Raw genomic sequence first — 21,475 nt, forward strand, 5'->3', positions numbered from 1 at the left:
GAAAGGGAGATTTGAGCTGTGCTCTGAGTACCAGACACAGGCTCCCAGGGGGAAGGAGCTGCCGGGGAGCGGGGATGGCCTCTGCCCTGGGTGCTTTCAGGAGACAGCACGGTCGAACAGGACATGCCCATCAATAATTAATGATTGCTCATTTACTGCTGCATGATGGCTGTGGCTGAATGCAGGCAGCTGCCGGGTGTCCCTAGGGCCGTGCTGCACCTGCGGGTACTGCGCAGGGCGCAGGGAGCTGTGCGGGGAGCAGTGAGGGGCAGCAGGCGGAGGGCCTTTGCCCCTGCTGTTCGGGGGTGGGGGGGGTGGAATGTGCCAAGCAGCGCTGCAGCTTTTGGCACCCCAAACTTCCCATCTTGTTTTCATCAGGATAACTCAGCATCATCCCCCACTGCTTCTGCGCCCTCCAGTCCCCCTCTCCTCTCGGCCCTGCCAGCCCTGGCTGCTTCCCCGCTCCCTTGGCACGGAGCGAGGTGCTGCAGGGGGGGCTCCAGCCCTGGCCCCCAGCGTGCTCCCCCTGCACAGCTGCGCCCTCCTGCCGCCCCCCTGCCGGGACATGCCGCACAGAGGTGTTTACACGCAACATTTCCTGGTTCACGCTATAAACCCACATCAAGGCTGTGTGCAGAGCAACGGCATCTCCAGGTCCAGCTCCGCAGCACGGCAAAACATATTTATTTTGGCAGATCTGGTTTGCACAATTGGAAAAAAACAGGTAAGGGCAGGGTTAGCTGCGAGTTAATGTTTGACTGCTTCTGAAGTGCATTTCAGCCTGAAAAGTGTAAGGGTTAAGCAGCTTCACCTTCCCTGTGCAGGGAGCAGAACAGCCGGGAAAACACTTCTGAGCATCTCCCCTGATGGCAGGGTAATTACCTCCCTATGGCCCTGCATGTCACCACCTCGCTGTTAGGAGAGAATTCCCCAGCTGATAAAGGCTTATCCAGCCGGGCTCTGTCTGGCTGAGGAGTCGGCGGGCTCGGACTAGCTCCTGGGCTTGGGGCTAATCCGTACAAGCCACTGAGATGAGGCTGTGCAACAGCCCCTTGGCATCGCCTCATCTCCCAAGGCACAAAGGGGAGATGCAAATCCTCCTTCCCTCAGTCCCAGGCCCTTTTCCTGGTATAAAGCACCCGAATTACCCCAGCGAGGGGGCTGGAGGGGGCCAGGGCACTGCCCCTGCTCCGCTGCTCCTGGCAGGGGCCAGCACTGGGGGAGCAGCACGGGGTCGGGGGCCGGGACGGGGCTGGCTCTCAGCCCGTGCGTCAGAGCCGCCGGTGGAAATCCCCTGCTCGCTGGCGCAGAGACCAGCACGGCTTCCTGCGCCGCTCGGCATCCCCTCCCCGGGTCCCCGAAACACTGGCCTGGCCGGAGCAGCACCGAGCAGGACGGCCGCACGCTGCCGGGGCCGGTGGGTCCTACCTGCTGCCCCGGCCCCCTCCCCAAACCGCAACCCGCAGCGCTCGGCACCGCTGCCTCCTCCGGGGTGCAGGCAGGGCCCGGGTTAGCCGCAGCCCCGAGCACACGGGCAGGGCAGGGCAGGCAGGGCAGGCAGGCCTCGCTCTGCGGTGGGGAGGCCGAGGGCAGGCTCAGTGAGCAGAACAACCCCTGCCAGCGTGGCCGGCTCGCGCACCCTGCGTGGCCCCACGTGCTCTGCGCCATGGGGCCGTGTCCCCGTCCCCGCGCCGCGCGGGAAAGCCCGGGGCTGGGCGCAGGCAGCAGGGGGAGGCCGGAGCCTGGCACTGTGTCACCGCTTATTCATTTCGAGGATTTCAAGCTCAGAGCAGCCTGCTGGCTCTCGGGAGCCGTGTCTGCTTCCTAGCCAAGGGGCAACTTTCTCTTACTCAGAACTGGAAAGGAAACCCACCGGGGCAGCGGGGATGGAGGAGCCGCAGAGGCGGCCGCAGCCCCGGGCACGCTGCCCCCCAGCCTGCCCACACGGCCGTCACACTGCGGTGGGCCGGGGGAGGCCGGGGACAAAGCGGGGTGAGATCCCCCTGAGAGGAGGCTGAAGGAATTTTAGCAGATAAGATCGGCTAATGAACGTGTGGGAGGAAGCCGAAGGGATTTTAGTAAATAAGACAGGCTAAGGGACAGGTACTATATCTTCCCCTACCTATTGTGCAAAGAAACTGAAACAGGAAATTCTGAGATTTCTCACAAAAAAACAGTTCCTGATAGAAACAGGAAACACATTTCCAGAACCAACTGAAACCGAATCTGCAGTTTAAGCAGAAGCTGAGAAGCTTATGAGGCTGCGCTGAGACGAGAGGTCAGCCAGTGGTGGCGAGGAAGACTCACTGATCTTCATCCCCAGGACCCCTGGCGACCACTCCCAGAAAACACTGCACAGGCGTGGATAGGAGGAATCTACGAAAACGACTCCCTGGAACTGATTTTAATACAAAGCGGGGATAGGTCATGCACATGTACAGGCGTCTCGAGAAACTTCACACATATGTAGCACATAACCAAGCATATAACCAAGGCAAGGGCCGCGTTGGGGCGCGCACGACTTCGGTGGGACTACCCCTACGCTGCCCGGCGCTGAATAAACGTACCTACTTCACAATTTAACTGATTGTGGAGTTCGCTTTCCGCACGTCACCCCTTCCCTTTCCCGTGGGACGGCCGAGCCGGGCTCCTCGCCGCAGGGAGGGACAGGCCCTACTACGGGCAGCGGGGAAAAATGCTCGGGAGCCAGCCGGGAGCGAAGGGGCCGCCCGGGGCCGTGTGCCCCCGCTCGTCTCACCCGCACAAGCACCCGCACGAGAGCCAAAGCCCCCGCGAGGCTGCAGGAGCCCAGGAGCTGCTGCCCGGCGTGCGGGAAGAGGCACCGCGGCCACGAGCAATGCGCCCACCCGCGGGGCCGCCGGTGCCAGGAGCCCCCGGGGAACCGGGCAGGCAGCGCGGGCTCGGGATGCGCCAGGCCCTTCCAACCCGGTTCCCATCCCGCTTCCCCCCGGTTCCCCCCGGTTCCGCCCGGTCCCCCCCGGCTCAGCCCCGGGCCGGGGGGGCGGAGGTGGACGCGGCACCCGGGAGAGGGGCGACCCCGGGGGCGGCGGGGGGAGCCCCGGGGGGGCGCGGGGAGGCGCCCCGGTGCCCAGGGCAGCAGCAGGGGGCGGCGGGCAGGGCTCCCCGCAGCCCGGAGCCCCCGGGCGCGGCCCCCGCGGGGGGTCCCCGGTGCCCTCCGGCGTCCCCGGTGCCGCCCCCCCGGCCGGGATCCCGGCGTCGCAACGAACCGAAAGCGGCGGCCGGGAAAACGAAAGCGAAAGTCCCCGGCCCCCGCCTTCGCTTTCGCCTCCCCGGCGCGCTCCCGAGGGCACCGCGGGGCCGGGGCGGGCGCGGGGCGCGATGGCGGAGCCGGGGTCGCCGATGCGGCTGAAGGAGTGGCTGATCGCCCAGATCGACAGCGGCCGCTACCCGGGGCTGCGCTGGGAGGACGGCCGCAGGACGCTGTTCCGCATCCCCTGGAAGCACGCGGCCAAGCAGGACTACCGGCAGCAGCAGGACGCGGCGCTCTTCAGGGTACGACCCCCGCAGCCCCCCGCGCACCCCCCCCCCCCCCGGCCACCCCCTGCCCCGCGCCCCCCGGGGCTCCCCCCGGCTCCCCGCCGCCCCCTGGCCCACGGCCGCGACCCCCCCCCGGCCGCCCAGCCCAGCCCCGTGGGCTCCCCACGCGTGGGCTCCCCCCTCCCCAGCCACCCTCCGGTCCCCTCTCCCCGTCCCGGTGAGCGGAGCCGGGGGCTGGGGTCCGGGCAGCCCCCGCAGCACCGAGCCCCCCCCCCCCTGCCCGCAGGCTTGGGCCGTGTACAAGGGGAAGTACCACGAGGGCACGGACAAGGCCGACCCGTCCACCTGGAAGACGCGGCTGCGCTGCGCGCTCAACAAGAGCACCGACTTCCAGGAGGTGCCCGAGCGGAGCCAGCTCGACATCTCCGAGCCCTACAAGGTGTACCAGATCGTCTCCGAGGGCGCCCGCGACGCAGGTACTGCCCTGACACCCGCCGCCCGCTCAGGCTCGGGGCTCGCGCCCGTGCCGTTCCCCTGCCAGCCCCGTATCCCGCAGGCATCGCCCCCCCTGGGGCCCTTCCTCCCCACTCCTCTTCCTCAGCCGTGCCCTGGGCTGCGCTCAGGCAAAGCCCTTCCCGAGGCTGCGCCCTGGCCGCCCGCTGTGGGTCCGGGCTGGGTTTGCTTTCCCTGGGGAGCCAGCGCCTCCCCGGGGGCCGTTCCCGCTGTTTGTGGGGCTCAGTGGTTTTTTTTCCTCGCTCCCCACAGAGAACGATGGTGGCCCGCAGCCCCCAGCCGGCGAGGACCTGCAGGTGAGCCAGCCCCCACCTAGAAGTGTGCTGGGGGGGGGGGCCCGGAGCCGGCTCAGGTGCCCCCGCTGCCGGCCTGGCCCTCACCGCCGCCGCTCTCATCCCCAGGGCCGTGCCGCAGGGAGCCCGGCCGAGGAGGGCGTGCGGGGTGCCGGGGGGTCCTGCCACGCGTCTGCGCTCCCCCTGCTCTCTGCCCACCCGGCTGAGCGAGGTGAGAAAAGAGCCCTGGGGGTGGGGGGTGGGGGTCACGCAGGATGGGGCTGGGGCAGGAGGGCATCGCTGCCCCGCTGGAGGCACCGCGCTTTCCAGAGCCTTGTGCCCATGGGAATGGAGACCGGGGCTGGGGCTCCCCTCCTTTGAGTCCCAAAGCGAAGCTGCCTGGTCGTGCACTGAGGAGCTTTAACGAGGTGCAGCAACGAGCAGCAGCAGTGGGAAGCACCCGCCAGCCCTGGGGGCTGGGGCTGGGACAGGACCCCCGGGGACAGCTGCCCACGTCCCTCTGCCATCTCCGTCCTGACCCAGGGTACCACATACGGGGAGTCTTCTACGGCTGGAACCCAACCCACGGCCACTTCCTCCCCAGGCCCCTGTCCTACCTCCCCGTCGAGGACGTCAACCACTCAGGTAGGAGCTGCTCTGGCCGGGCTGCAGCCCCCGGTGCCCCCCCAACCCCACGCTAACCCCCTCTTCGCCGCAGACTGCTGGCTCCACGTCCGCCTCTACTACTGCGACGTGCTGGTGAAGGAGCTCACCACCCGCACGGCCGAGGGCTGCCGCATCGCCTCCCGCGCCGAGCCCGCCGACAGCGAGCGCCTCTACGGCCCCTCGTGCATGGAGCAGATCGAGTTCCCCCCGCCGCGGGCGCTCGGCGGCAGCAGCCGGGTGGCCGGCGTGACCGAGGTGCTGGAGCGGCTCCTGCCCCACCTGGAACGCGGGGTCCTGCTGTGGGTGGCCCCCGAGGGGGTCTTCATGAAGCGCCAGTGCCAGGGCAGGGTGTACTGGAACGGGCCGCTGGCCCCGCACCGGGACTGGCCCAACAAGCTGGAGCGGGAGAAGACCTACAAGCTGCTGGACACGCAGCAGTTCCTGCAGCGTAAGTGCCCCCCCGCGCTACGGGCACGCAGGGTCCTCCGGCCCCTGCCCCGGAGCCCCTGCCACCCCTCGGGGTCCCCAGGGCGCTGGGGACAGGTCCCATCCCCGGCACGGCGTCGGGGGGACCCGTGCGAGCGGCCGGTGTCTTGCAGAGCTGCGGAGGTACCTGAGCCAGGGGCAGCCGGCGCCGCAGTACCAGATCCACCTGTGCTTCGGCGAGGAGTACCCCACCAGCGCCAGCCACCACTTCCAGAAGCTCATCATGGCCCACGTGAGTACGCGCGGGGCTGGCGCTCGCCACGGCTGCGAGCGGGGGGCCGGGGCGCCCCGATCCCAGGCGCAGACCCCGTCCTCCCGGCGGCTCTGTGCCTCCGCAGGTGGAGCCGGTGTTCGCGCGGGAGCTCTTCCATCACGCCCAGCGCATCGGCCCCACGCTGCTGCGCGACTGCCCCCAGCCCTGTGCCCCCGGCGCTCCCGGCCACATCGTCCACGTCCTCCAGCAGCTCTGCCAGCCCTGAGCGGGGCAGCCGAGGCGCGACGAAGCCTCGACCGTGCTCACCGCTGCGGAGCAAGGTGCTCAGCCTCCCCGCGGCTGCGCTCCGGCCCTGGGGACAAGCGGCCTCCCAGCAGCGATGCCGCAAGCTGCCGTGCGCGGGGCACTTGGCGCGGCGGGGACGGAGGTGGGTGGATGCTGGCCGGAGCAGGAGCCGTGTTTCTTCCCGAGAACCGCTGGGAACCATCCAGGGGGGTGGCTGGGTGCTTGTTTGGTGCGCAGGGCAGCGGTCCAGGCTGGCGGGGGACAGCCAGCTCCGTCCTTGTGCTTTGCACCGCGGGGACTCGCTGGTTGTGGTATGTAGGAATAAAGGTTGTGTTTCATACCGCGGGCTGCAGCGTGGGGCTGGGGCCGTGCCAGCAGCACCGCGGGGTGCCAGGACGAGGCGGGTGCAGGCGGCCGGGGGAGCTGAGCCAGGCAGAGCCTCGTGCCGCAGGGCAGCGGGAGCTGAGCACCCTGCCGGGAGCCACGCTAGCTCAACGCCCGTCCTGCCCTCTGGTTCTGGCCTCTTGGTGGGGCTGCAGGCAGAGGCAAGGTGCCCGTGAGCTGCTCTTGCAACGTGGCACCGTGTCCCAAAAGCACTCACTGCCCGTGCCTCAGTTTCCCCTGGCGACGGGTGAGGAGGGGGGGATCGTGGCGCACCCTGGAGGCGATGTCCCCAACCAGCTGGGCATGGTGCAGGGACACGGCGCGGCACGGGGATCTGGTGCACAGCGGGGATCCAGCACACTGCGGGGATCCAGCACACTGCGGGGATCCAGCACCACCCCAGGGCAGGGGGCAGCCGGGGAACCGAGGTGCAGGACAGCCCCATCCTGCACGCTGCAGCCCCCGCACCCCGCCAGCATCACCCGGGGCTCCCCGGGGGAGCAGTGTCCGGGCAGGATGAGACCCAGGCCCTGGGAACCTCCCGTGGGAAGCGGGGCTGGGGCAGCGGGGCCGTGCCCTGGGGAGGCCGTGCCGGTGCCAACCCATGGCCGCTGGCTCCCGGCCGCAGGGCTGGCCCTGGCAGCGTGTCCGGCCGCAGGGACCGGCGCTGGACGATGGGGCCCCCGCTCCGCCCTGGGCGGCCCCGCGGTCCCGGAGAGGAGGGGCCCGCCGCCCCCTCGCCGGCGGGGCGCGGGAGGCTGGGCCGCCGCGGGGTTTTAATGGGCTTGGCCGGAGCCGGACGGCAGAGCAGGAGCAGCAGCAGCGGAGCAGGACGGCTGCGGCCGGGCAGGAGGATGCAGCCGGACATCCCCGTCGGCAGCACGGCTCTGCGCGGCCGGCCGGCCCCTGACAGCCCCTTCCCTGGCCCCTCTCCGCCAGCCGTCCCCGAGGCCACCAAGCCGCCCTACAGCTACATCGCCCTCATCACCATGGCCATCCAGAGCACGCCGGAGAAGCGCATCACGCTCAGCGGCATCTACCGCTACATCATGGGCCGCTTCACCTTCTACCGCGAGAACAAGCAGGGCTGGCAGAACAGCATCCGCCACAACCTCTCGCTCAACGAGTGCTTCGTCAAGGTGCCCCGCGACGACAAGAAGCCGGGCAAGGGCAACTACTGGACGCTGGACCCCGAATGCTACAACATGTTCGAGAACGGCAGCTTCTTGCGCCGCCGCCGGCGCTTCACCAGGAAGAGGGGCCTCCGGGACGCGCCGTGCGCCGAGGGGGACGAGGGGCGCAGAAAGCCCCCCAAGCCCCGCTCACGGGGGCCGCCCGCTGCCCTGCCAACTGAGGAGGGGAAGGCGGAGGGCGGCTTCGCCTCGCCGGTGGCCGCCAGACGCCTGCTGGGCCCCCCCGAGCTGGCCGACGATGCTGGCGGAGGGGTGCCGGGGTGCCCCGAGCCCTGCGCCCGGCGGCCCCCCCCTGGGGCCAGGCAGCCCTGCCTGTACCTGCCGGACGCGCCGCAGCCCAAGGGGCCGTTCTTCGCCAAGGAGCCGTGCTGCCCGCCGCATGGGGCCCCCCCGGAGAGCCGGCCACCGGCCCCCCCCCAGCCCAAGGAGACTGCCTTTGGGGGGCTCCCGGCGGCTCTGCAGCTGCCCCGGCCAGGTCAGTACCCGGTGCCCGGCGAGCGCCCGGCGCAGCACCGTGCCCTGCTGCCCGCCGAGCCCAGGGACCCCGCGCAGGACTCCCCGGCCCCCACCGCGTCCCCACGGGGCGAGCTGGAGTGCAAGGAGTCGGCGGCCCCCACCTTGGGGCTGGGCCAGCCCTTCGGGCAGGTGCCCCCCATGTTCCCCAGCGCCCTCCTGGGTGCGGGCAAGCCCCCCGCGCCCTGCTTCCTCGACGGCGACGGCTACAAGCAGCCGCCTGTGCCCGTTTTCGGCTCCTTCGGCCGCTCGGGGCCCGAGGCGCTGGGCGGCAGCTACCAGTGCCGGGTGCAGGCGCTGAGCTTCTGCGTGAACGAGCGGCCCTGCGGCACGGCGCTGGAGCATCTCCTGGCCGCGGCCCCTGCTGCGGCCCCCCCTGCCCCACGCCAGACACCCTTCGGGGCCGCGGGGCCACGGGCGGGCGAGCAGAAGGAGTCGTGGGGCGCGGGGGGAGCGATCCCGCTGCAGGGGGGCAGCGGCTACCCCTTGGGGCTGCCCCACTGCCTCTACCGGACACCCGGCATGTTCTTCTTCGAGTGACGGACTGGTTCCCCCCCCCCAGCCCCCGGCACCGTGCGGGGCCCCAGCGGCGGAATAAAGCACATTCGCCCACGCTGCCTCTGTCATCTCTGCGCCCTGCTCGGGATGGGGAGCGGGCAGGGGCGCAGCGGGGGCTGCTCTGTTCCCACCCGGGCGCTGGCTGTGGGACACGTGTCCCCGAGGCCACCCACCACGGCTCCCACCACGATGGTGCTGCCGTCGGATGGTGAGGCCACGGGGGGGCCAGGGTACGGGGAAGGGGTGCCCCCGTCACCCGCCTCCAGGTCCTGCATCCCCAGGAGACGCTGGGGATGAGGCCCCTCTGCGATAAAGCACCAGGAGCCCCCAAAGCCCCATCCTGGGGGGGGGAACCTCATCCATAAGGGGCAGGGGGATGTGCTGCGCCCCAAGAGTGATCCCCGCGGCCCCTCATACCCCGCACTGCTCACTTGTGCCCGGCTTCACCCCGTGCTGGTGCCGGCCTCGGTGGGGGCTCCACCTGGAGAGCTGCTGGGGGGGATGGTGTAGGGGCTCTGTGGGATGGGGTGCAGGTGCTTGGCACGGTGCAGGGGGGGACGGGGGTCCCTGCTTGGGGCCATCCCACTGCCAGGTCCCGCGGCTCCCTGAGCAGGGGGCCCTGCAGCGCCAGGCCGTGCCGGGGCTGCCCGTGGGCACGTCTGCGGCTGCAGTGGGAACGGCCGAGGAAAGCGGCTGCGTCTCGGCAGGATTCCTCCGACCTGAATCATCCCGGGCGGCTGCCGGTGAGGAGGCACCGGCTGAGTCACTGCTCCCACCAACAGGCTGGGCACGGGCTGGGCTCTGCTGGGGTGGGGAGGGGTGGGGTGGGGTGGGATGGGGTCCCCACGCAGCCCCGGGCCGGGACGTGGCCACCAGCCCCTTCCCGTGGGCTGGGGCCGGCATCTCCACCGCGCCGGAGTGGAGCTGTCCCACTGCCTTCGCAGCCCTGAGCTGGTCCAGAGCGATGCTGGCAAAGTGGGGACCTGTGCCCGTGCCCCCACCCGCCTGCCCCTGGGAAAGGACCCCCCGGGGGGGGGCAATGCCCCCAGGCTGGGGGTTGCAGGTGCACGGGGCTGCCCCGGCTGATCCCGCTCCACCTTGGTGGAGCCGTGGGGCACAGCCAGTGCCCGTGGTGGGCACGGGAGGAGGATGCTGAGTCGCTGGGGGGGCTCAGTGATGTGTGGGGGCTGGCTGTGGGGCCAAGCCCCCGGCCCCCCAAGGCCAGCGGGACGTAGCTTGGCCAGGCCCCGGGGTCTCTGTGAGGGCCGGTGCTGGCGTCACTCGGGGACCGGGAGCACCGCCACCGCGTCAGCCCCGTTATCGGCCCAGACGGCCGCTGCCGGGCCATGGCCACGTCCCAGCCGCGGGCAGGGCAGGAGGGGGCTGCTGTTCGTCATCGCTGCAGCAGCGACGGTCACTCGTCCCTGGGCTTTGCTTTTTCTCCCTTTTTTTTTTTTTTTTCTTCTCCCTCCCCTGTGGAAAACAATATTTGAGCGCCTAGATCATGCTGGCGTCTCCGGAGCTGTCTGCAGCGAGCGCGGCTGACCTCAGCCCCCTCCTTCGCGCGGTCCCCGGGGGCGCGGGAGGAAGCGAGCGCCGCGGAGCCGTGCCCAGGGGCCGTCTGGTTCCCACACAGCGCGGCCGGGCCGCTCGCCCGCCCGGGCTCCCAGCCTCCGCCTGGGAACACGCGGCCACGGCCCCGGGCAGAGCCGGGCGAGGGGCCCAGCGCTGGGAGCATGGTGGGACCCAGCCCATCGCTGCCCCCCAGGGCACAGCCCCCGGGTGGGGACCCGTCCCCGACACACACGGGGTGCGGAGGTGCCCGGTTCAGGGCAGGGAGCTGGGACTGCAGCAGGACGGGTGCCCCCGCGCAGGACGCACCAGGGCTGGAGCCGGGGCTGTGCGGGGGCCTGGGAGCGTGGCCCCAAGGGGAGCGGAGCCCCAGCTCTGCTGGCTGCAGCCCTCGGCATCGCTGGTCCCTGAGCTCACCGGGGTGGGACTGGGCAGAGCCCAGCCGCCTCCTCTGCTGTGCGGGCCACCCGCCTCCAGGGCTCCCTTTGCCCGTAGCGGCCCCTGCTCCCCACCACCAGCCCTGGCTCTGGCCGTGGGCCCGCTCCTCTCCCTGCCCTTCCTCCTCCCCGGCTCGCTGCCGGCTCACGGTGGGTGGCCTGGCCCCCGGCCCGCTCACCCGCTCCCAGCGTGGGCCATGCCGTGGCTGGGGACCGCGCCGCAACGGGTGCTGGTGCAGGAGCCCGAGCCCCCAGCTCTGGGAGAGGTCCCAGCGCCGGCGGTGGTGGGTGCTGGTGTGCGGCGTCGCCCGCTCGCCCTCTCTCCCTTGGGGCTCAGCCCTGCGCTGCTGGTGGGGCCACGGGGACGAGGAACCCCACGTGAGGAATGGCACCGGCTGCCGTGGGCGCGAGCTGGACCGGGACCAGCCCCATCACCATGCCCACCGCAACGACGGAGGCGTGAGGGGGACCCACATGGGGTCCTTGGTTGGAGACGGGGCCGGGGAAGCCAAAGCAGGCTGCAGGGCGGGGTCCCCATCACTTCGGCCTAGGGGTGCCAGTGCCTGCATGCCCCCCTACAGCACCGCGCCCCCGGCGCGGCCGCCCCGCGCGGTCCCACCCCGGGGCAGCCGTGGCTCAGCCGCGCTCCCAGCCAGGCGCTGCCGCGGTGGGCTTGCTGCCCGGCTGCTGCGGGGCTGCGGCTGGGAACCGGCACCGGCACCGGGGCCGCCCTGCACCGGGCTCTGCAGCCCCCGCGGCCCAGGGCAACGCTCGGCTCCTGGGGCCCAGACAGGAAGGAGACGTCACCGCCGCGGAGCGTAACTCAAACCAGATGGGGCCGCGCTGTTTTCCAGGACCGCAGGGTGGTCACCGGCAGGAACTGGTCAAAGGCTGCCGGCAGGAAGCGGGCTGGGAGGGACGCCCTGGGCCGAGTGGTGACCCTGCCTGCGCAGCCTTAACCGCTTCGGGGCCAGCCGCGGCCGGAGGGGCACGGGACCCCGGGGGTGGACCCCACGTGCGTGGGGCTGGGGGCTCCGTGTGCAGGCTCAGCCGCTGCGGGGGCAGCGGGACCCCCCCCCCCCAGCCTTTGCCTGGGCACAGAGCCTTGGGCAGTGCTGAAGCCGTGACGACACTTCTGTCCTTCTGTCCGTCCACCCATCCGCTCCTCCATCCATCTGCCCACCCGATCCCCCTTTCCTCCAGCTTCCCGTCCCCGTGTTTAGCTGCAGACCTCAGCTCCTGCCTGCCGGCTGTGCACCCCCAGGGGTTTAATGCTCCCCCCCCAGCCGGTGCCCAGGACGCGGGGCTGCTCTCAGACCTGTACATTTATTTACAAGAAGCCGAGCGCGCAGGCAGCTCTCCCGCATCGGGCAGGGCCCTGCAAGCCATGCTGCTAGCCTGGGCAGGGGCCGGGGCGCCGAGCCCAAAGCCACATCCACCTGCTGCCACCAGCGGGGCTGGGGGGCCGCCGCCTGCCCCCGTCTCTGCCCCGGGCCAAGCAGCAAGGGCTCTGCAGCAGCCACGGAGGGCACCGGCAGCCCTGGAGCGCGCACAGCCCTCACTCCATGGCAAAAAAAAAAGCTGGGGGGGGATCCCGGTGCCAGCCAGCACTGGGCAAGGCTGGAGGCCGCAAAGCTGGGGGCCGCTGTCCCCTGGCCGCGCTGCGAGGAGGGGGCTCACGGGAATGGAAGAGCCACGGGGAGAGGGGGCGAGGGCTGGGCGAGGAGCGGGCGCAGCACCCGCTGCCCCGGCACGGCGGCCCCGGCACGGCCCCGCTGGCGGCGGGGGGACGCTGGCGGCTGGCAGTTCCTGTGTGTTGGTGGTCAGGGCTGAAGCAATCCTTCCAGGAGCCGGGGCGGGGGGGGAGAGCGGCCCAGCTGGTCTGCATTAGGACGCCTCGCTCGCCTTTATCTGGCCGGGGGGGGGAACGCGTGAAGGAGAGGCTGCGCTTCTCCCCCGCTGGCAGAGCGGAGGGCAGGGGTGAGGAGGAACACAAAGCCTCCTTCTTCGCTCGCTGGCTCCCAGCTGGGGACGCTCCTGGAAACGTGCTCGGCGCTTCCTCCCTTCCTGTGCGCGCCGCCCTCCCGGCGCGAGCAGCAGCGCGGGGCCGGCTCCAGCTTCCGCGCGGCGGGGAGGCGATGCCGCGGCCCCGGCTCCTGCGCCGAGTCCCCGGGGTGCGGGTCCGCACCTGCCTTCCGCCACCCCCTGCGGCACAAAAACCCGCTCCTCACCGCGGGAGCAGAGCCCGGCACCGCACGGGGCCGGCGGGCACCTCGGGGTCCGAGAGCTATCGTGTGGCAGGGCCGCGGCGTTTATGAGCGGAGCGTGCAAACCTTGTGCCCGTGTGGTGGTGAGCGTGCAGGACTGGCGGCGGCGCTGGCGTTGGGCTGCTGCGAAGTCCCAGGAAAGCAGCGCGAGCGGGGAGCGCTGCTGCAGGCCGGGGAGCGCTGCGGCGTGGCGCTGCCGTGCCAGGAACGAGCGTGGAAACCACCTCGCAGTCCGTGGCAATGCAGGCGGGAGCATCGGCTCGCTGGGGACAGGGGTGGCTCGAGCCCCGAGAGCCCAGGCAGGGCGGCTGCGGGTGAGGAGCCCGCGGGGGCAGGGCCCCAAGCAGCCCCGCGGTGCCCGGTGCCGGGGCAGGGCAGCGGCCGCAGGGGACGCGGCGGGGCAGGAGCGAGGCGGTGGCTTCGTGGCGAGGCGCAGCGGGGGCCGGAGCAGCCGGCTGACGAGCAGAGCTGGGGCTGCGCGGTGCCTGCGGGGCCGCCCCTGCCCAGGTCCTGCTCCTGTCCAGGGGTGAGGCCCGGGCACGGCCCCGGGATGGGGCTCGGCAGCCCCCGAGCCCCCTCTCCGAGCGGTTCCTCTGGGCTCACGGTGCTCAGCCCCCGGCCCACGCTCAGACGCCCAGCGCCGTCAGCGACCCCGAGCTGGTGATCTTCTTGAACCGGTTGGCAGCACACACCCCAATGAAGTTTTTCTGTAAACGGGAAGAGGAGAGGCACGAGTCCAGCTGCAGGCCTCGAGGCTGAGCCCAGCGGCACTCCCAGGGCTGGTTCGGGAGCCGGGCCGGGGAGCTGGCAGCCGCCCAGGCGCTGCCTGCACCAGGTTTCACGGCAGAGACGTGCAGGGCTAACGCCAGCCCCAGGAGCTTCCCTCCCCTCCGTCCTGACGCCACTTCTGCCACTAAAATGTGCTCTTGGGAAGGGCTCAGGGGAGTCAAAAAGGCACCTGTGTTTGGGGAGATCCCACCCTGGGGGCACCCAAGCTCCCCCAGACGGCAGAGCGGGGCGGTGTTGACCCCCGTCCCCCCGTCCCGTCCCATCCCCACGCACCTTCCAGCGCCGCCGCATGACGTATTTCTTGAGCAGCACCTGGGACTTGAGGCGGCGGTTGCAGCGCTTCGCCTTCTCTGCCAGGTTGTTGAGCCAGGGATGCTGCAGGCACTGCCCTGCGCTCATCCGGCCGCTGGGGGCGAGAGGCGAGCGGGTCACCCCGGGTCCCCCGAAGCCCCTTTCCCCCATCTGACCCCTTCTTGTGCCATCCAGGAGCCCCCCATCTGTGCCCTGGCCATCAGCCCAGGGACCGGTGGGACAAGGAGGGACCGTGAGCGGTCCAGCGCGTCTAGGTTGTGGTTAGTGACCCTGGAGGGACAGGGAGCTCTGCTTGGGGACAGCCAGCACCCAGTGCAGGGCTTTGGGGACACGGCTGGCCCCGGCACAGGGGGCTGCACACGGAGTGCAGGGGCTGGGCAGCGCCGAGAGCATGGAGATGGAAGGTGCCCACCCTGGGGCCACCACGGCCTCCCCCAGCATCGCACCCTTTCTCTTTGATGATGAGGTTTGAGACAAAGTCCTTGGCCTCGTCGGAGATGCCCTCGAAGGCCTCCTCGTCGAAGTACCAGTTGGCAGCCAGGACGTTGTTCAGCGTCTCGGTGTCGTTGTCGCCCAAGAAGGGGGAGAGGCCGCTGAGGCTGGGGGAGCGGAGGGGGACGGATGAGCAGGGGGTGCCCAAACTCCCCCTGCACGGGGCTAACCCGGCTTGGGGACTGCCCTGTGCCGGGGGGGAGCAGCGGGGGCTCAGCCCCAGCCCCCAGAAGGGTGCTGCGAGCCCCCCGGGACCCCGACGTACAGCATGTAGGTGATGACGCCCATGCTCCACATGTCCGTGGAGTAGGAGACCTGCTCGTAGTTGACCACCTCGGGGGAGAGGAACTCGGGGGTGCCAAAGTTCACTTTCAGCTTCTCCTGGGGGTTGTACCTGTGGCCGGGGCGGGGGCTCAGCAGCAGGGTGACAGGCTGGCCGCCACCACGAGCGGCCGGCCCCGTGCTCCCCGCACCGCCCCGCATGCAGAAGCGAAGGTGGGAGCGGGAATAGCAGGAGGACGAAGCCGGTGGGGACAGGGGTAGCACGGCACCTTCGAGCCAGCCCGAAGTCGATGATCTTCACCATGTGCCCGGTGGCAGCGACGCAGAGGATGTTCTCGGGCTGCGGGGACAGGGACCCCCAGTCAGAGCCCGGCTCCCAGGGCAAGGGCCCAGAGGGGACGTCCCGGCCACGAGGACGCGAGGAGCTGCGGTGGATCGGGAGCCCCCAGCACCCCGGCCCCGCACCTTGAGGTCGAGGTGGAGGACGCGCATGTGGTGCATGAAGCGGATGCCCTCGCAGATCTGCCGGACGAACACCATGCAGTCCACCTCCGTCAGGTGGTAGTCGTCGTCGACGATCCGCTCGAAGAGCTCGCCGCCCTCAATGCTGCACGGGCACGGACGGGTCCCCGGGTCACCCGGCGTTCCCTCCCCACGCCATCCTCCTGCAGAGCCCCCGGCCCTCGGCCCAGCCTCACCGCAGGGAGGCTGCTGCGGAGGCTGCCTCGGAACAGCCACGGCAGAGCCAGGGTGGGACGTGGGCACATTGGGGTCGGACGCCCCCGCTCCCCCCTGGGATCACGGAGCAGAGCAGCCCCGTCTGCCCAGGCAGGGGGAGCGGGGGCCACATGGGGAGGACCCGGTCATCCCCAGCCTCAACGCAGCCGTGGCTGAGCAGATGCTGCCCCAGCCATTGAGCAAGACCAGGAGATGCCTGAGGGGACGAGCAAGGCTGGGGGCATTCCCTGGGGCCGGCCACCTCTGCTTGGCCAGGGGCTGAGACATCTGCCCCACGGCTGGAGACGGGCGCAGCCCCCCGCGATGGTGCCCCTCGCCTGGGCATTGAGCCCCGCGCAAGCAGCCCCGACACTCACAACTCCATGAAGAGGATGATCTCCCGGGGCGTCTCGATGGCGTCGTAGAGCTGGATGAGGTTCCGGTGGTTCAGCTGGTTCATCACGTCGATCTCCAGCAGCACCATCTCCTGCGGCGGCAGCCCCGCCGGGGGGACTGGTGTCAGACCCGGCCGAGCCACCGGCACGGGGCCGGGCTGGGTCACAGCCCCGGGGGGGGGACAGCACAGCAGCACACACCGAGCTGCACGTGGCCACGAGGAGCCCCCCAGCTTGGCACCCTCAAGATCCCCCACTCCCGCACCCGTCGGTCAGACCTTGTCCTTGGCGCCCTGCTTCCTGATGACTTTGGCAGCCAGCTTGAGCCCCGTCTGCTTCTCGGTGCACGTGTGGACTTCGCCAAACTTGCCCCTGTGGAACAGGAGAGGCGTCGATGGCATCACGGCCGCCTGGGGACCCCAGCACCCATGGCAGCAGCTCCCCGCTCCCCCCGCACCCATCCTGCACCAGCCCCTCCGCAGCCAGAGGGTCCTGCCGCAGGCAGGGGCATTGCTCCGAGCCGGGCGCTGGAGGCTCCCCAGGGACCCCTTCGCTGCTCAGAGCTGGGGGAGAGCCAGGTATCCTCAGCCCTCCCGCAGCCCAGGACCCCTCCTTACCCCCCCAGGATCTCCTTGGAGCTGAGGCTGAACTGGGAGCTGACGTTGGCCGACCGCAGCGTGACGATGCGGTGCGCAAAGGGCGCGGGTGGCGGGGGGACGTCGTCTGCCGAGAGAGGAGGGGGTGAGAAGGGAGCTGCCCGCCGGGGGACCCCGCTGCTGGGACCCTGGAGTGCCCCGTGCTGGGAGCTCACCCAGTGCCTCCTGCAGGTCAGGGGCCCCCAGCAGCTGCCCGGCACCCCCAGTACTGCCTGCAGCATCGCCCTGCTGCGTGTCACCCTGCCGTGTGTCACCCTGCTGCGTGTCACCCTGCCATGTGTCTGCTCGCCACCCGTGGGCCACCACCACGCGTGTCACGCTCGCCCTTTCCAGGCCACGCTGCTGCGTGTCTCCCCCCGTGGCCACCATCCTGCCTGGCACATTCGCCCCTCCTTGCCACCCCGCTGCACGTTTTGCTCGCTCCCTCCGTGCCACCCCCTCCGTGCTACCCCCTCCGTGCCACCACGTCCTGCTCGCCCACCCAGGACAGGCCCACTCCGGGGCACCCCACGCACCCGCGCTCCCCAGCTCGGCAGGAGCTGGCCCTCGCGGGGACCCCCCCACCCCCCAGCACCCTCCGCTCGAGGGCTTGGCGCAGCCACCCCGCCGTGCCCCCAAGGACGGCGGCGCAGGACACGGGACACGCTGTCCCTCGCCAGCAGCCAGGCGGCGGCTGTCACTCCCGCGGCAGGACAGGCTCCTCGTCCCGCCGGGCAGCCCCGGGCAGCGCCACGCGTGCCAGGCTCGGCTGGGAGAAGCCTGGGGAGGGGACACGCCGCATTTAGCCCTGTTTACAGTGAAACCGGAGCTCGAAGGCTGCCGGTGGGCGACGAGCCAGGAGCATGAGCCGGCGTCCCGGGAGGGCAGCGGCGGAGACATGGCAGACCCCTGGGCTGCCGCCCCGTGCAGGGTCCCGGGGTGCCACCGCCACCGGGCTGGGGACAAAGCACAGAGCACGGGGCTGGGGGGCGGCGCAGCCTTACCCAGTATCTCGAAAGGGTCTTCCTTCCCAAAATCGGGGGTGAGGTAGGGGCTGGGGGGTGGCTCTCCCTCCGTCGAGGACGGCTGCCCCGCGGCACCGGGGCCAGGCTGCTCCGCGTCCCCGGGAGGCTCCGAAGCGGGCTGGGGCTGGGGCTGCCCTGCGGCACCGGGCAATGTCCTCTCCTGCGGGACACCAGCGCTGCCCGCGGGGTCAGGCTGCCCGGGGGGCCGCAGGTCCCCCTGGGCCGGGGCGGGCTCCACCAGACCTTCCGTTGCTGGTGCCACCGCGGTCTCCTCCGGTATCATCTCCATCGCAGCCACCTCCGCCCCGGGCCGCTCCTCCCTGGAAGCAGGAGCAGGAGGTGAGCAGCGCCCCGAGCCCCGCGCCCGGCCCCCACCTCTGCCCCGTGGGACCCCAGGGAGGGGACCCCCTCCTCGGAGGGCACCAGCTCGCTGGGCAGCCCCGGGGGGATGCTTCCCATGGGTACCTTTGGCAGGCGGCCGGGCAGCTCAGGCTCTGCAGCAGAGCCGGGCGCGCGGGCTCGGGGCCCCTCTGTGGCTGCTGCTTGCTCGTCACCTCCGCACCGGCCGCTTTCTCCCCTTCAGCCTGAGCCTCTGCAGCGGCTGGGGCCTCCTCTTTCGTGGGCGCCTTGCCCCCATCCTGGGCCGTCGCTGTTGCTGGGGCCTTTTCCTCCTTTGTGTCTTTCTTCTCTCCATCCTGAGCCTTTGCAGCAGCTGCTGTGGCTTCTTCCTTCGGAGGCTCTCCTTTGCCTCCATCCTGAGTTTTCTTTGCAGCCGAGGTTTTCTCCACCTTTTCTGCTGTCTTCTCCCCATCCTGTGCCTTTGCCGCAGCTGGGGCCTTCTCCTTTGCAGGCTTTTTTGCAGCTGGGGTCTTCTCTGCCTTTGCAGCTTTCTTCCCTCCCTCCTGAGCCTTTGCAGCAGCGGGCGCCTTCTCCTTCACAGGCTCTTCCCCTGCTCCATCCCGAGCCTGTGCTGTCCCCTCTGCGGGCTCTGCCTTCCCTCCTTCAGCCTCCACCACAGCTGGAGCCTTCCCTGCCGTGGGCTCTGTTTTTCCTCCACCCTCAGCCTCTGGAACACCTCCGGCTTTCTCCGTGGGCTCTTCCTTGCCTCCATGCTGAGCCCCTGCTCCAGCCGGGCCCTTCTCCTGCGCAGGCTGTGCTGCCTTCCCTGCCTGGGGCTCTGCTGCAGCCTCAGCCTTCCTGGGGGGCTCTCCCTTCCCCACACCCCGAGCCTGGGCAGCAGCCGGCACCTTCCCCTCTGCGGGCTCTGCCGTTCCTCCTTGGGGCTCTCCCTCAGGCAGGGCTTTCCCCTTCACGGGCTCTTCCTTTCCTCCGTCCCGAGCCCCAGCAGCAGCCGGACCCTTCTCCGGGGGCTCTGCCTCCCCTCCCGTGGGCTCCTCCTTGGCAGCCTCCTTTCTCCCCGCATCCCGAGCCTCAGCAGCCGCAGCCTTCTCCTTCCCGGGCTCTTCCTGCCCTGCACCCTGAGCCTGGGCAGCAGCCGGCCCCTTCCCCTCTGCGGGCTCTGTGTCTGGGGGGGCACGCGGGCTTGTGCTGGCCTCTGCTCCGGGGGGGGCCGTGCTCCCAGCCCCCCCGGCATCGGCCGCGCTGCCCGCCACGCCGTCCTGCTCCATGGGCACTCTGCGGCCGGAGGCGGCTGCCCCGGGTCGGCGAGGCTCCTGCGGGAGAGAAGAGGCGAGCTGGCGGCTCCGGGCACGGCGAGGCTCCTGGGGGGGCTCCTCTCCCGCAGCCCCAGGGCTTCCCTCGCTGGTGGCACGGGGACAAGCCCCGTGTGGCCCCCCCCGGCTCCCTGCACCGTCCCGTTGTGCCCCGATATTTGCTGTGCAGTGACTGATCGATGGCCTGACACCGGCACCTGTCGCTGCCACGGCGCCGCGCAGGCAGCCGGCACGGCCGGGGTGCCAAACGAAGGCTGCGTCCCCCCGTGGGGGGCAGGGGACGCCGGGTGCCCACACGGGGAGGGGGCGATGGGAGCATCCCCGGGAGCTGCCGGCAGAGCACGGCCCCATCCGCTGGGGGTCCCGGCAGCTCCCACCCAAGTGGTCCCACGCCGAGGGGTTTAGGCAGCACCCGTGGGTGCCCGTGTGCCAGCACAGCTGCCAGGCCGGCAGCACCACACCCAGCCCAGCACCGCGGCTCTGCCCTGGCCCCTGCAACCCTGACCCTGCTGGGAACAAACCCACCGGCAACCGCTCTGGCAGTGGGGCAGCCGCTTGCTGGTTTTACTGGGCTCGGAGCTGTGGGCCGCTGGCAGGGAGCAGCGTGAGGCTGAGCTGTCCCCACTCCCCGCAGCCTCGGCTCCCTGGCTTCAGGGCTTGGCTGTCCCCAGGGCCACCCCGCTGCCCCTGGCACGGGACCGGCGGCTACAGGGACCCCGAAGGCTACAGGGACCCCGTTGCCCACCCGCACAGCCCCTCCTGCCCCCTTTACCTGGGGTCCCCGGGGCAGAGGGCAGTCAGGAGAGCAGCATCGGCGCTGTGGCAGCGCCTGGCCGGAGCACCCCCTTCTATACTGGGTGTAACAGAGCTGGATTAGTGCGGGCAGAGAGGAGTATCCTTTACACCAGCAGGAGCCGTCCCGCGTCGCCTTTCCCAGCACCTGTCGCTGCTGGAGCCCGTTCAAAGGACACGCCACTCTTCGTGCTCCCGCCGGCCGGCAGCGCGCACAGGCAGCGAGCGGTGCCGGAGCTGCCCGGGCACGGCTCACCGCTCAGCGCCCCACCAGCACGGCAGGGAGGGCACGAGGCAGCCCCACACGGGCACCCCCAGCTCTGCGCAGGGTCCCACGCCGCTGGGGCCAGCCCCTGGGGCAGCGGCTCCAGGGGACCTTCGGCTCCCCCCAGCGCCGTGCGGTGCCCGCGGGCACGGCCAGCACCGGGCAGCGCTGCCGGGGGCCCAAAGCAAAAGGGACGTCAGCAGGGAGCCGCGGCACCAGCCCCTGTCGCTGCTGCAGCTGCCTTCGGGAACCAGCTGAGAGGCAGCAATGGGGAATCTAAATGAACATTTTGGGGGATCGGGAAGAGAAAAAAAGGACCCGGGGGTGCTGGTGGACGGGTCGGGCTGCGTGCAGGCGCACGGGCACCGAGAGCCCCTGCCAGAGGTGCGGAGCAGGGCTTTGGGGCCTGAAGATGATTCGGTCCCAAAGGCTGCACCAGGTTTTCACCTCACTCCCCCAGCCAGCAGAGCCTTGTTTACTTTAAATCTTTGAAACTTAAGGTGAGGAAAGCATTGCTCAAGGGCACGCAGACTCCGTCTCTCGGGTTTCTGCTGGGGGTGGAGGTGGTCATTTGAGGTTTGCAGGAGGAACCCCGGGGTAACTGGACCCAGCCCTCCCCTGCCAGCCCTGCTGGGTGAAAGCACTCCAGTAATACCAACTATTAAAAACCCAGCACACCGATTTATCACACAGCAGCCGCAGGAATGCCAGGGCAGCCTGGAGGAGGAAGGGCTCAGCCCTCTCCACCTGCATCTGTTGCTCCTTTGAGGGGGGACAGCAGAGGTCTCGGCTTGGTGACGGGCAATAAAACAGCGAGAGCAGCTCGCAGCAGGACAAGAGAGATGCCCCAGGGTGCCCAGGGTCAGGCATCTGCTCCCGGAGCTGCCCGGGGCTCCTGGCTGCCCTCCAGCTGCTCAGCTCCTCGCCTACCCTGCTGGGGAGCCCCGCTCCTGGGGGGCACCATCCCACAGCACGGGGCCGGCTGAGTGCTGGCCTCACTGCCAAGAGCACCGCAGGGATCCCCTGCCACGGCCAAACGCCTCCCCCTGAGCTCCACAGCGGGGGCACCACCAAGGCTCGGGTCCTGCCGACGCCGGACCCCTGCTGCTCCGCACGGGGCTCGGCGCAGCACGGTGCGGGGTGTGGGGATGGAGCTGGGCTGAGGCCCCCACGGGGTGACCGGGAGCCGTGCTCAGCTTGTCCAGGGCACCCCAGGGAG

General features: G+C 70.6%; 3 protein-coding genes across 3 annotated transcripts; 2 read left to right on the top strand and 1 right to left on the bottom strand.

Annotated features, from left to right (window-relative positions):
- Positions 1-3,311: 3,311 nt before the first annotated feature.
- Positions 3,312-6,295, top strand: LOC106047120 (interferon regulatory factor 4-like). Its single transcript, XM_048050624.2, has 8 exons — positions 3,312-3,534; positions 3,806-3,995; positions 4,285-4,328; positions 4,434-4,536; positions 4,848-4,949; positions 5,023-5,418; positions 5,570-5,688; positions 5,795-6,295. The coding sequence occupies exons 1-8, from the start codon at positions 3,361-3,363 to the stop codon at positions 5,933-5,935; spliced, it is 1,269 nt and encodes a 422-aa protein (XP_047906581.1). The 5' UTR covers positions 3,312-3,360; the 3' UTR covers positions 5,936-6,295.
- A 143-nt stretch (positions 6,296-6,438) lies between these two features.
- Positions 6,439-8,658, top strand: FOXS1 (forkhead box S1). The gene has a single exon (XM_048050623.2). It carries the CDS (start codon positions 7,014-7,016, stop codon positions 8,583-8,585), a length of 1,572 nt encoding a protein of 523 aa, XP_047906580.2. The 5' UTR covers positions 6,439-7,013; the 3' UTR covers positions 8,586-8,658.
- A 3,266-nt stretch (positions 8,659-11,924) lies between these two features.
- MYLK2 (myosin light chain kinase 2) lies at positions 11,925-20,369 on the bottom strand. The gene is made up of 12 exons (XM_066978075.1): positions 19,972-20,369; positions 17,992-19,199; positions 17,506-17,846; positions 16,484-16,589; positions 16,145-16,238; positions 15,849-15,958; positions 15,220-15,361; positions 15,024-15,094; positions 14,738-14,866; positions 14,427-14,579; positions 13,942-14,074; positions 11,925-13,586 (listed from the first exon to the last, which is right to left on the bottom strand). Exons 2-12 carry the CDS (start codon positions 19,152-19,154, stop codon positions 13,506-13,508), a joined length of 2,523 nt encoding a protein of 840 aa, XP_066834176.1. The 5' UTR covers positions 19,155-19,199; positions 19,972-20,369; the 3' UTR covers positions 11,925-13,505.
- Between the last annotated feature and the right edge of the window lie 1,106 nt (positions 20,370-21,475).

Source organism: Anser cygnoides, chromosome 16 (genome assembly GCF_040182565.1).
Source record: "Anser cygnoides isolate HZ-2024a breed goose chromosome 16, Taihu_goose_T2T_genome, whole genome shotgun sequence".
Taxonomy (NCBI): domain Eukaryota; kingdom Metazoa; phylum Chordata; class Aves; order Anseriformes; family Anatidae; genus Anser; species Anser cygnoides.